General features: G+C 39.5%; 1 protein-coding gene across 5 annotated transcripts in view; it reads right to left on the bottom strand.

Annotated features, from left to right (window-relative positions):
* The window catches only part of PATJ (PATJ crumbs cell polarity complex component), a 353,136-nt gene that overhangs the window by 226,181 nt on the left and 113,741 nt on the right, over window positions 1-13,214 (bottom strand). For all 5 annotated transcript variants that reach the window (XM_082616407.1, XM_082616410.1, XM_082616411.1 and 2 more), the window contains 2 exons: window positions 12,084-12,258; window positions 1,046-1,117 (listed from right to left, as the gene is read on the bottom strand). In XM_082616407.1, coding sequence (XP_082472533.1) covers window positions 1,046-1,117; window positions 12,084-12,258 — 247 coding nt within the window. The remainder of the gene's footprint in view (window positions 1-1,045; window positions 1,118-12,083; window positions 12,259-13,214) is intronic.

Here is a 13,214-nt window from a genome sequence, read left to right as displayed (position 1 = left end):
ATACAACTCTTAATATTGAGAGATTTAGCAAGGACTTAATGTTCTCATATCCCACCACCATATATTTTCTGTGATGAGTCCCTTTCATCTATATCATAACATTCGCAAAGAATGAATTAAGGAACTAACTAATGGGTGGAAAAAAAAATCAAGAAAGTCACATGTATCATTTTGGCAAAAAGCAGAAACCTTCAGAATAAAATAAACTTGCCACTGACAGGCTCACTGCCCATACTGCTTTTCCCAGTCACCTGTTTTAACCTATGGTTCTTTACGTGGAGGACAGATTTTATACTTCCAAAGGCTGGAAAGGTTTTCTCTTCTTCCTACATCCACATCATTTTCATAAAGCATAGGATAAAACTTGCCCCTCAAAATATTATGAATTTTGTTCAAACTGCACAGACATGGCCAATAATTAATTCCAAAAAGTAGCTCAGAAAACAGCTCCTAAGAGTTTTTAAGACAAAACTCAAAAGTGCAATAAAAGAACAATTTGGATGGCATGGTGGAATTAATGCATGAAGATAGAGACAGCAGCTAAAGGAAGACTTTTATAACCTTAATAAAGTACAGCCCTGGTGACTACCTAAAACCATGAGAGCATCCAAGGGAGCATGGGCCCAACACACTCTGTTAGTGCAAACGAGGCATAAACTTGGACTAACACAAGAGGAGGAGGGTGCTATGTGATAGAAGCCTTAACTATTGTTGTTGTTTGAAAAAAAGACCTTCACTGCATTCAAGGCAGGCCTACCTGCTTTGCTTAGTGATACAGTGAGAAAGTATACTTAGTCCATCACAGATGGACATTTGTAAGTTGCTTTCTCTGAAAGAGTACGACAAAGATTTTCCTAATATTGGTTTCGGTCATTTTGCCCGACTAAAAATCTCTAGATAAGACAAAATGAAACTAAAATTTAGGCCAGCGTACGTGTGAACTATGGCAATCATTAGAGAATTACTGAATGATACTATGAAGTTAAAGAAAAGAGCAACTAATTGCATTGTCCTATTGAGAAAGCCAATAATGTCATCAACATACATTCTTGGTGGTCCCCAGTGGCTGAAGTTTGGAGTTTCTTCTCCTTCACCTTCTTCTCTCTCAGGTAATTCACTGAGGAGAAAGAAAGGAAAAAACACACACACAGATAACTTACAACACACTTCTTATTATTAAAGGTTCCTGAAAAGTTTTACATTACACAATCTATATGTAGTTAAATTGTTCTTAATTTCTAAGCTTTAACAATATTTACATCAGGGCTTCCCTGGTGGCGCAGTGGTTGAGAGTCCACCTGCCGATGCAGGGGACACGGGTTCGTGCCCCGGTCTGGGGAGATCCCACATGCCACGGAGCGGCTAGGCCCGTGAGCCATGGCCGCTGGGCCTGCACATCCGGAGCCTGTGCTCCACAACGGGAGAGGCCACAACAGTGAGAGGCCCGCGTACCGCAAAAAAAAAAAAAAAAAAAAAAAATTTACATCAATAGTTAACTATCCACATACAAAGCAAAGATATATTGCTTTAGCATTCAACTTAACAAATATCCACCCAGCACCAGAAAATCATTGATTATAAACACTTTTATTGGTGACACTCTAGATGTTATTTTCTAAAAATCTGTGTTTGAATTTGTATGATTTCATATTTGTTTCTAGAACAGCATTTAAATATTATAAAATATATTTCTTAAAATTTGGTGTGATTGACCAGCTAACAGTCTAGTATAAACTTACACAAACCGCTGAAATGATTAAACAGTCAGTAAACATGATTGTTCTTTCTAGATTTTTCTGTCTCTCTAACCCTAAATAATTTCCCTGTCACTTGTATCCCATAAATATTTTGTGTAGTTACACAGCACTTTTCAGTTTACAGAGAGATTTCTTAAACAATGTGATTCTCCCACCTACCACCACCATACTTTCACCCATCAAGTTATGTTAATATGGAACTGCCTAGCAGAATACTGTAAAATGCTGAATTACAGAGTAGTTATAAAAGTAATGTTGTCTAATAGGGTAGAGACACTACCATCTATTATCTGGAAGAGGAGTCAGGATTTCTAAGCTGCAGTCTAACCTGTACCACAAAATAGGTGTGTGCCTTTGGATCACCAAATGAAATGACTTATGTGATATTGTCAGTTGTATAACTCTACACAAAAATGTAGGGACTACCTCTTCCATTTCATTTTCACAAAAACCCTGTGAAGTAAGCACAGCAGGTCATATTACTATATTTTCCCCATGAGGCTCAGAGAAGGCTCAGATGTACTACACAATCTCTCCACAGTATCCAAATCTTTCTTTCAGCATGAAGTTTCAATGTTCCATTCTCCTCTGAACTCTCAAATAAGTCCTATAAAAAGTATAAAACTCCAGCTACTTGCCACTCTACAACTTTCTAGGATATAATGGTTTAAGGCTGTGTGAAGAGGAGAAAGTGAAAAAATTTGGACAATCTAAAAATCAGTTAAGGAATTGAGATCATTAGGGATCACTGACATCTCACCCACTGCAGACAGCCTTCTTGTCTTAGCCAGTCTATTTTTTATGATTAAAAGCATCATAGAATTCAAGGAAAAACAACTTGGCAGATACTTGCCAGTTACCTATCTAATGTCTTCTCTCCCCATCTTCCTTACCCAACAACATAACCCCCCTTTATTCCAGGTGGCACTATGCCCAGCTTTAAAAAAATAAATTTTCTGGACTTCCCTTCGGCTAATGGTAACTGTGTACCATAGCTCTGATCAGCAACAAGGAAGCAAAAGTCCCCACATGAGATTTCCAGGAAAACTCACTAAATGGAGGGAGAATCAGCTGACAGGAGCCTTTTGCTCTATGCTCTTCCCCTTCTTCTTGCCTAGAAGGCAGAGGTGATTATTGGTGGGGAAGCATCCATCTTAAAATCATGAAGAAACCATGAGGACTAAAGCAATACATTGACGACAGCAGAGCAGAAAGAAGATGTCTAAGACCCTGACAGGACTTCTTCAGGACTTTTTTACATGAAGAAAATTAAGCCCTAGTTGAGTTAAGCCACACTAAAAGTGTGTGTGGGGAGATGGGGGCAGGGGATTGTTTATAAGCAGCTAAATGCCATCGCTAAATGGCACACGATTCCACCAATTTAAGTGAAGTCTTCACTTTATCATATCACATTATTATTCTTGGCACGTATGCATATATGTTCACTGGATAATTGTAATCATAGCATAAATTTTCATATTTTGATTATCTTATAATAGTAACAAGGATTAAATGAGATATGACTGGCATTTAACTGAGGCTCAACCAATATGCATTTCCTTAACAATTTTTTCACTTGAATTTAAATCAAAATTTTCCCCAAGATTATCATAATCTTCATAATGTCTTATTTAATAGCATCTTAATAGTCCATGGTATTGATGTAATTTGCCTGCTATCCCAAAATATAATGCACTTAGATTATGTCTTGTTTATATGGAATATAGACATTAATGCAAGGAATATCTTCATGCTCTGCTGTATTTTAGTATTCTCCTTTAAGTAGATATTAATTGAAGTAAGATTGAAAGCTAAAAACCAAACCAACACTAAAACCTTCCTCCTCTCCATTTTCCACTTTCCTGTACCCTAATTGTGACAGGTGTGATAATACGAAATAAATATTTGGTCCTTGTCCCTGGTTCCTGCCACAGAGCTTCTAAAACCCTTGGAGTTTTCCAAACGATAGGGGTGACAGGAGCATTTTTTGTTATTCATAACAAGCCCCTCTCAACCGTACGTGAGTTGATGTTAATAAGGTGTCTCTAGGTAGGACTATAGACAGTTTCAGGATGAGGGTTGATTGCCAGAGAAGCAGCTGTGTGATTACAGTTAGAACTTTCAGCCCTACCCCCACCTCTGGGAAGGGGAAAGGGGCTAGAGATGGAGCTCAGTCACCAATGGCCAATGATGTAATCAATCATGCCTGCATAATGGAGCCACCATAAACCACCCACCACCCCGGCCCCTCCAAACAATAGGGTTGAGAGAGCCTGCAGGTTGGAGGACACATTAAAGTGCTGGGAGGGTGATGTGACCCACGAGAGCATGGAAGCTCTTGCATCCCACACACCCCCTTCCCTGGCTTATGCATCTCTTCCACTTGTCTATTCCAGAGTTGCACCCTTTGTAATAAACCAGTAATAGTGAAGCACTTTCCTGAGTTCTATGAGCCATCCTAGCAAATTATCCAACCTTAGGAAGGTGTTATGGGAACCCTCAATTTATAGCCAGTTGGTCAGAGTAGAGTTGGCAACCTGGAATTCGTGACTGGCATCTGAAGTTGGGGCAGTCTTACGGGACTGAGCCCTTCACCTGTGGGGACTGCACTAACTCCAGGTAGTTATGTCAGAATTGAAATGAATTTTAGGGTACACAGTGTCCAGAGAATCAGAGAATTGGTTGTTGGGTGGAGGAAAAAACTCACACATTTGGTGTCACTAGTTTGTGAGCAAAAACAGTTCATGATAGGTATTAAGAAAAAAAAAGTATGTATTTTTATTATGGCACGTGTATAATATCATTATAAGAATTAAATTCTTAAATTTAAAATTACCTAAAATAGAATGGAAACCAAGCTTTAACATTAGTATGGGCTGTATGCTTTTATTAAAAAAAATTAAAAATATCCTAAACTGCTGGCTTTCACATACAATATTAGGTAAAGGGGGAAAAATTTTGTCTAAAATATGGACAATTTTAGTTTTCTTTAAGAAAATGTATGACAAAAGGATTTATTCTGTTAGAAGAGACTTTTTCAAAGCATATTATCCTTTTTCAGGAAATTGATAAACACATATTTTGTTCACATTACTTCATACCTAAAGAGGGATAAAACTTTCAAAAACATAGTGTGATTAGTTTTAGAAATACAGTCACAGGAGACAAGCAATTATACAAAATAATGTAGTCACTTTACACTGATAAATGCATATACCTTTCAACCCAAATTAAAATTTAACTGAGAAAGTAAAATACTTTTACTGCACATATTAAGGTGTAAATTTGCACACATGTACTTGAATCTTTCACAAAAGAATTCTAACCTCTAATTTTATAATTTGCACTTTGATTAGACATGGTCAATAGCTCAATCAGTTAGAATCTCAAGTCTTAAAATAACTGAACTTTTGCCTTTTACATTTAACCAGAGTTTTATAACCACTTTTTCCCTAAAGGAATTAACCATCTAATAGAAACAATGCTTTTTATTTTTAGTTCAGTCCTTTATAACAAATGCCCAAAGTTATAATTCATTACAGATTTGGGAGGAAAGATGGAGTGCCCCATTAATGAACAAGTGGATATTAATAGTAAGACTTCATCATAATATACGTCTCTGAGAATAAAATTTTCAACATCATACAAAAATCAGATGAATCTAGATGGCCAAGGTGACCTTTCCTTTTTTTTTCCACAAATGATAATATTTTATTATAGAAAAAGCATCCCAAATATAGGATTTCGTAAACACTGGTAGGTGAACAAGTGCAACTTTAAAAGTAAATACAAAGTAAAGAGGCAAAACCTACAAGCATTTTGCCTTTATGAGAAAATGTACTGTTCTCCTGCAGAGGTGATCCCACCCAGAGCACGAATGTGGCTCCATCTCCCATAAAGGCATCAGGTTTGCTTTCTGAACTATGCCCAGTTTAACAATTTCAAAATGATGGTAAGAATATACCTTTTTTTCATGTGAAATTTCTTTTTTTTTTTTTTTGTGGTACGCAGGCCTCTCACTGCTGTGGCCTCTCCCATTGCGGAGCACAGGCTCTGGACGCGCAGGCTCAGCGGCCATGGCTCACGGGCCCAGCCGCTCCGCGGCATGTGGGATCTTCCCAGACCGGGGCACGAACCCGCGTCCCCTGCATCGGCAGGCGGACCCTCAACCACTGCGCCACCAGGGAAGCCCTTCATGTGAAATTTCTATACACTAAACCATATGAGGGTGAAGCAAACTTGGCACCCCAAAATGACGTAAGCAGGAAGGGTTATGGTTGTACCTATCTCAAGATTTCATTTTCCTCTTAAAATACAGATTCTACATGGCAATTTTCTGTGACACACCACAGGGAATATGAGCTTTTGGAACCAGGCAGAATAGGCACTAGTGTTTTCCAAACTAGTAGGGCTAGTTATACAAATGTTACACTATGACTTTGAAGTTACAAAGCAAATTATTACCTGATACCAGTATACATAAAAAATCAGGCATTCTTGTACATGAAAGTTTAAAATGACACAGACATGGTGCTCAGTAAAAGAAGCCATATACAAAAAAGTACCTACTGCATGATAACATTTACATGAGTTCTAGAATTGAAAAAATAATTTACAGTATTAGAAGTCAGGGGCAAGGGGGAACTTTCTGGGTGGATGGAAATGTTCAATATCTTGATTGGGGTGTTGGTAACATGAACGTATACATTTATCAAAATTAAGAAAATTGTCCTGTAAAATTGCATTTAAGACATTTGTTAAGAAACAGAAGTTTAAGCCATAAAGGGTTAGTTGCTTCCTTAGGTCTCTCCCTTTTCTCTTCTGACCTTCTGTAGAGCCTGGGTTAGCAATCAAATATCTAATTATATTTTCATAGGCATTAATGTAATATTCTTATGTGCCTCTTGTCCTAATTTCTCACATTCATCTTCACCTGCAGTGACTGGCATCTGCAACAGCATGCCACAGCATGGTAAAAACAGGAAAGTGTCACATACATGAGGCCACAAACTCCTTGGAAACTTCCCCTTTTTACTCCCAACTCAAACAGAGTAGTCCTCTCTCAAATGTACATATTTATTCTCTCCTTTACCCTCAGTCTTCTACCAGTATTCTGAATTTACACATAATTTTTGGCAGTAGAACTCAAAGGTAAAACTATTAGATACTCACTGTTTACTTAGAAGGCACTAAATGCCAGGCAGTGCTGGGGACTTAAAATATCACATTAATTCACTTAATCCTTTCCCCAGCTATGACACTCTGCCTCCTATTTCACCTCCCACTATTCAAAGCAAAGTATCCAATACCTGAAAGTATTTCTTTTCATTTTCATTCTATTATACCTACAACATGATTTTTTTTTTCAATTTAGCTTTTTTTTTTCATCTTTCACCTCAAGTTCATCATCCTACCAGGCTTTAGCCTCTGACACCTTCCTTGTTTTACTTACTGTGACTTGATTCTATTTTATTTCTTAAAAAAAAAAAACACTCTACAATCTCCTTGAGTGTTTTAATAAACTCAGCAACAATGAATACCCTAGATACCCCTCAGGGCCCATGATCCTATCACTGTCATCCAGCATCACTGCCAGCCTCCTTTCATTAAACATTTACTATGTTCAAGGCATTATATGAAGCCCTTTATATTCACTCTTATTGAACCTTAGAACTACCTACTTTATAAGTGAGGAAATACAGACACAAGGGAAACCCTCTCAGGCTCATGAAGTCATAAATAAAAAAGAGCATATTTGAACACCACCAAAATATATCTATACTGCAAATCTCCTATTAGTCTGAGAAATGCCATGCCCCCCACTGATGGGCACACCCATGTCTTCAGGCAGCAGGTGATGACAGAAGTGATATAGAAAAAGACTAAAACAAGGTGAATTCTGAAAACTTGATCTCAAGTGACGTTATGAAGAAAAGGATACTCAGAACAAGATCACTTAGATCCCTTTCAGAGTTATCATGCTCCGCCTGCCCACCATCTTCCCTTCCTAGAGATCGCCAGTTTCAGGGTGCATCTAACCTCTTAATATCAGTCCTGCCTCCAAAGGTAAGGAGAAGTTGGCTTGATGCAAAAGCACAGTGCACACTGAATAACTCTGCTGGGCCCTACACAAAAATTAATGCAAAGAAGAAACTGTAAAATAGCATATAGCATTTAGCACTAGATGACAACCTGATGATCTGAAAGACTATATTCTGAAAAGAATCTATGCATTATTCAGGAAGTCTCCTGAGTAGCAATAAATATTCACCTATGGGGGCTTCCCGGGTGGCGCAGTGGTTGGGGGTCTGCCTGCCGATGCGGGGGGTGCGGGTTCATGTCCCAGTCCAGGAAGATCCCACATGCTGTGGAGCGGCTGGGCCCGTGGGCCACGGCCGCTGGGCCTGCGCGTCCGGAGCCTGTGCTCCACGGCGGGAGAGGCCACAGCAGTGAGAGGCCCACATACCGAAAAAAAAAAAAAAAAATCACCTATGAACCTAACTCCATGGAGCATACCCTGAAAGATTAAAAATGGGAGTATGATTTACAGGAACTCTTCTGGAGCCTGCTGAGATTTAAATATATCCTAAATCTATGATGGCAAGCCAAAAAAACAGCATTCAAATGCAAGACTGATCTCCCAAGACAAAGATTAGGCTGGAGCCCTTAAATGTCTGCGCCAGCACAAGAAAACAGCTTGTCAAAGTACTCACTTCAGGAGTAAAGTCTTATCTGCTCTCTCTGAAGCTGGGAGAATTGAGTAAGACACAACTGATAGAATGTTTCATCTTCTGCAGAAGGAAGGAGGGGGTGGGCTTAGAAATTTGTTTAAATCTTTTTCCAATCTACAGTTACAGTTCTGTAGTCTGAAAAGCAGCCTCATTTCTGAATTCTTTGGCCAGATTCAATTATTAACACTCAGCACAAGAGAAGTTTAAAAAATAAAAGTGTCTCGTTTGAAAAGTAATTTGATCACATAAAAAAGTTGAAACATGTTCCTAACTCCTCCAGCGCTTACACTGCAAAGCATCTCTCTTAAAAAAACAAACCCTGGGGCTTCCCTGGTGGCGCAGTGGTTGAGAATCTGCCTGCTAATGCAGGGGACACAGGTTCGAGCCCTGGTCTGGGAAGATCCCACATGCCACACAGCAATTAGGCCCGTGAGCCACAACTACTGAGCCTGTGCGTCTGGAGCCTGTGCTCCGCAAGAAGAGAGGCCGCGACAGTGAGAGGCCCGCGCACGGCGATGAAGAGTGGCCCCCGCTCACAACTAGAGAAAGCCCTCGCACAGAAACGAAGACCCAACACAGCCAAAAATAAATAAATTAATTAATTAATTAAAGTACCCTTAATTTAAAAAAAAAATGTATTAAAAAACAAACCCTGGCTGTTTGACACTGCGTTCCGTTTCTCTGAGAGCTGCTTAGATCCCTCGCACGAGGACCCTGGGCCTGTCAGCTCCTCCCCTCTACACCCTGGTCCAGGTCTGCTGAGTGAAAAGCCACCAGATTCCTCCAACTAGTTGGGCCTATGGGTCTTCCCTTTCCACTCAGAGATGAGCTACACAGAAGCCAGACAACTTTTTACTAAGGTTCTATCTAAAACTCTAGGCAAAGGCCACAGGTCACTGAACAGAGAAGTGATGTAAGTCTGAGACACTTCATATAACACAAAATCTTTCTTGGACTAAGGTTTCCAATAAAAGCATTAAGATTCTTTTCCCATATAGGTTATTACAGAACATTGAGTAGAGTTTCCTGGGCTATACAGTAGGTCCCTATTAGTTATCTATTCTATGCATATGTTAACCCCAGTCTCCCAATTTATCACTTCCCCCCACGTTTCCCCTTTGGTAACCATAAGTTTGATTTCAAGATCGGTGAGTCTGTTTCTGTTTTGTAAATAAGTTCATTTGTATCATTTTTTAAATTAGATTCCACATATAAGTGATTTCCTATGATATTTGTCTTTCTCTGTCTGACTTACTTCACTTAGGATGATATATATCTATATATGTATAACTGATTCACCTGTTGTACACCTGAAACTAACACAACATTGTAAGTGAACTATACTCCAATAAAAATAAATAAATAAAGCATTAAGGCCGATTAATCCCACCCCTTTCTCATCTCTGTTATGCTTTGCAACACCTCCAACTCCTTCGTTCATCTCTCCTGTCCTGTCCTCACAGTGCTACACGGCTCTGGTTTTTCTTTCAGAGGTGCTTCTGTTCCCATACCCCACCCCCAAGCCCCCCCCACCAGCCAAACTACCTGTCACACTCCAAGGAATCTCCTTGAATTGTAAAGAAGCCACCCCACAGGCTAACTTCTTCCCTCACTGTTCTCTCAACAGCTTCCGCTTCTCTGCCATAGATGCCACACTTGAGTGGGTGACACTCACTGTCTCACTCCCTGGCAAGCTGGAAAAATGGAGTCAATATTTTTCTAAATTCCTTCCCACCACTAGGCCATTACTCTCCTACCCTTGTTTCAAAAGCTAATCTCTACTCTCACACCTCTCCTTTTATGGCCCACTTGACTAGCACCCCATCATTCTGAGTAAATAACCTTTCTCCTAAATGACAGGAAAAAAAAAATCAAGGTCATTGGGCAAGAACCTCCTTGGGTCCCAGTCCTCTAGGTGCTAATAGTACTGCATTGTACTAATTGTACCTTTCTTTCATTCCTGGCACCTGTGTCCATGGAGGAGATGAGCTTCCTCCTATCAAACTATTAGAAGTTAATCTCTCTAGGTGTGCAGTGTCCTCCTCTCCCTCCACCCTCTCCAGGGACTACACTTAATCACCCACTTTCTAGCATCTACATATTCCTCTTCTGGACCTTTCACAATCTATGTGTGTGTGCATGTGTGTGCCTGTGTGTGTGTGTGTATATATATCTGCCCCCTTGTCCCATTTCCACAGTGCCCTTCAGTTGTCTAGGTAACGTGTTCTTTCTGCCTCTTTTCATGATCATGTTCCTCAAAACACTAGTCTGCTCTTACTTTGTCCAATATCTGATCTGTTCAATTCTCAACTCACTACTCTCTGATTTCCACTCTAATGAAACTGTTCTAAGCTTACCAAGGGCATCCATGTGATCAAGCCCCATGAAAACTCTTCCATTTTATCTACCTTGACCTCTCTGTAGCATGTAACAATAGTCTGTAATGATCCTTTTGTTAAAATGCTCTCTTCCCCTGGTTTCTATATCAACCTCTAGTTCATCAATTTCCTTCTACCTTTTGTTCATTCCACTTCATTCTTTTCCTCCTCAGTTCATGCCCTTAATATTGCTGCTTTGCAGGACTCCAATTTTGGCCCTGTTCTTTTATCACTTGAGCCTCCCCTGGATGACTATTCAAATCCAGGAGTTTCACCTACACTTGATCTTGTTCCCAATTATCCACATCAGGATAGACCTCAACACTAGTCCCCAGAGTCATGTATTTAATTAACTCCATTTCACTTTCTTGTCCTATGGATACCTGAACCCTCAACATGTCCCAAACAGAGCTCATCATTTTCCTCTTCAACCTGTTCATGCTCTTATAATCTTATGCCAAAGAATTAATGGTCCCACTATCCATCTAGTTGCCCCATTCAGACACACAGGTCGTCCTCCTACTCCTTCTCACTCCCAGCATGTTATCAGTCACCAATTCCTACAGCTGCTCTAACTCTTAAGTCCAGTCCCTCCCTAATTTGTCCTCGAGTACTTCTTGCTTGAGTTGTTAAATTCTTAATTAACCTTCCATTCTCTAAGTAAATACTCCCATAATCTATTTTGCAGACAACTGCAAGAATACAAAATTGTATAGATATAAAAGGAATTATATATATGGTATAATTTTAAGTATGTGAAATTCTCACAGCAATTGTTTTGTACGGTGGGTTTTATTCATAATATTTCCTTACATTTTCCAAATGTTCCACCGTAATCATGCCCGGTTGTTTTCGTTTTGTTTTGTTTTTTAAACATCTTTATTGGAGTATAATTGCTTTACAATGCTTTTTTTTTGGGGGGGGGGGTTGTTTTTTTGTTTTGTTTTTGTTTGCTGTACGCGGGCCTCTCACTGCTGTGGCCTCTCCCGTTGCGGAGCACAGGCTCCGGACGCGCAGGCTCAGCAGCCATGGCTCACGGGCCCAGCCGCTCCGTGGCATGTGGGATCTTCCCGGACGGGGGCACGAACCCGCATCCCCTGCATCGGCAGGCAGACTCTCAACCACTGCGCCACCAGGGAAGCCCCGCTTTTTTTTTTTAATAGAAGCAAAAAGAAAGCTATTTTATAATGCAAAAACAAAGAGAAATAATATCATACCATGCATCAGTGGCATGTCTAGAAGACAACATTCCTATGTATGCCGAGGCCTTGGAAACAGCTAGAGCCCTGGGGAGTTGGTATAGAGGCAAGTCTTCTTGCTCCCTTGTTTGAGCCACAGCAGGAAGTTCAACAAGCAAGCCAGGACCTTGAACATCATTTGGAATCATCATGCCTAAAGAGTAAACCCAGATGATAGTGAGCACACGATATACTCATTCATTCTTCATTAATTCAATAAATAGTGATGGATATCTACTACAGGCAGGCCCCTTCCAGATAGAAGACTTATTTATACTAAACTAAATAAGTAAAACATTTAATATGTCAGATGGTGACAGTTCTATGGTAAAAAAAATTCTGCAGGGAAGGGGGATAGGGGTTGCTCAGTGAAAGAGGGTTACAATTTTAAGCATGGTCTCACTGAAAAGATGTTATTTTAGCAATATGAATCTTTTATCAAAAGAATCCCCCTTATAAGTCAGAAAGAGAAAGACAAATACTATATGATATCACTTATATGTGGAATCTAAAAAATACAACAAACTAGTGAATAAAACAAAAAAGAAACAGACTTACAGATACAGAGAAAAATCTAGTGGTTACCAGTGGGGAGAGGGAAGTGGGGAAGGGTAATATAGGGGTAGGGAGAAAAAAAACTTATCATGGGATTATATGAAATCATGTATGTGAAACGTCTGAAAACCATAAAGCACTGCAGAATTTAAAGAATCTTTCATTCAATTAAAAAAAAAAAGAAGAAGAATCCCCTCTACGATGGTATTCTTACCTTACTACAAATTTTCCCTTTATCAACCTAGGCTGTCTCAATTACAGGCATACTGATATTTCACTGATTAAAAAAAAAGTAATTCCACAGAATAACAAATAACCAAATAAAAACACTTACATTTTTAAAGGGGCTTTGTTTATAAATTCCAGGATTCTTTTACATTTGTTACCTTATTTAATTCTCACATTAAACTATGAGTTAGAAAAGATAATAGCAACCATATTTTATAGGTGGGGAATTCCAGGTCAAGAAACTTTTGCTAATTAGAATGAACAAGTTGGGACTTCCCTGGAGGTCCAATGGCTAAGACTCCGTGCTTCTACTGCAGGGGGCATGGG

Source organism: Mesoplodon mirus (genome assembly GCF_964341445.2).
Source record: "Mesoplodon mirus genome assembly, chromosome: 3".
Taxonomy (NCBI): domain Eukaryota; kingdom Metazoa; phylum Chordata; class Mammalia; order Artiodactyla; family Ziphiidae; genus Mesoplodon; species Mesoplodon mirus.
Note: the sequence above shows the minus strand (reverse complement) of the source record. Positions and strands in the feature narration are given on the sequence as shown.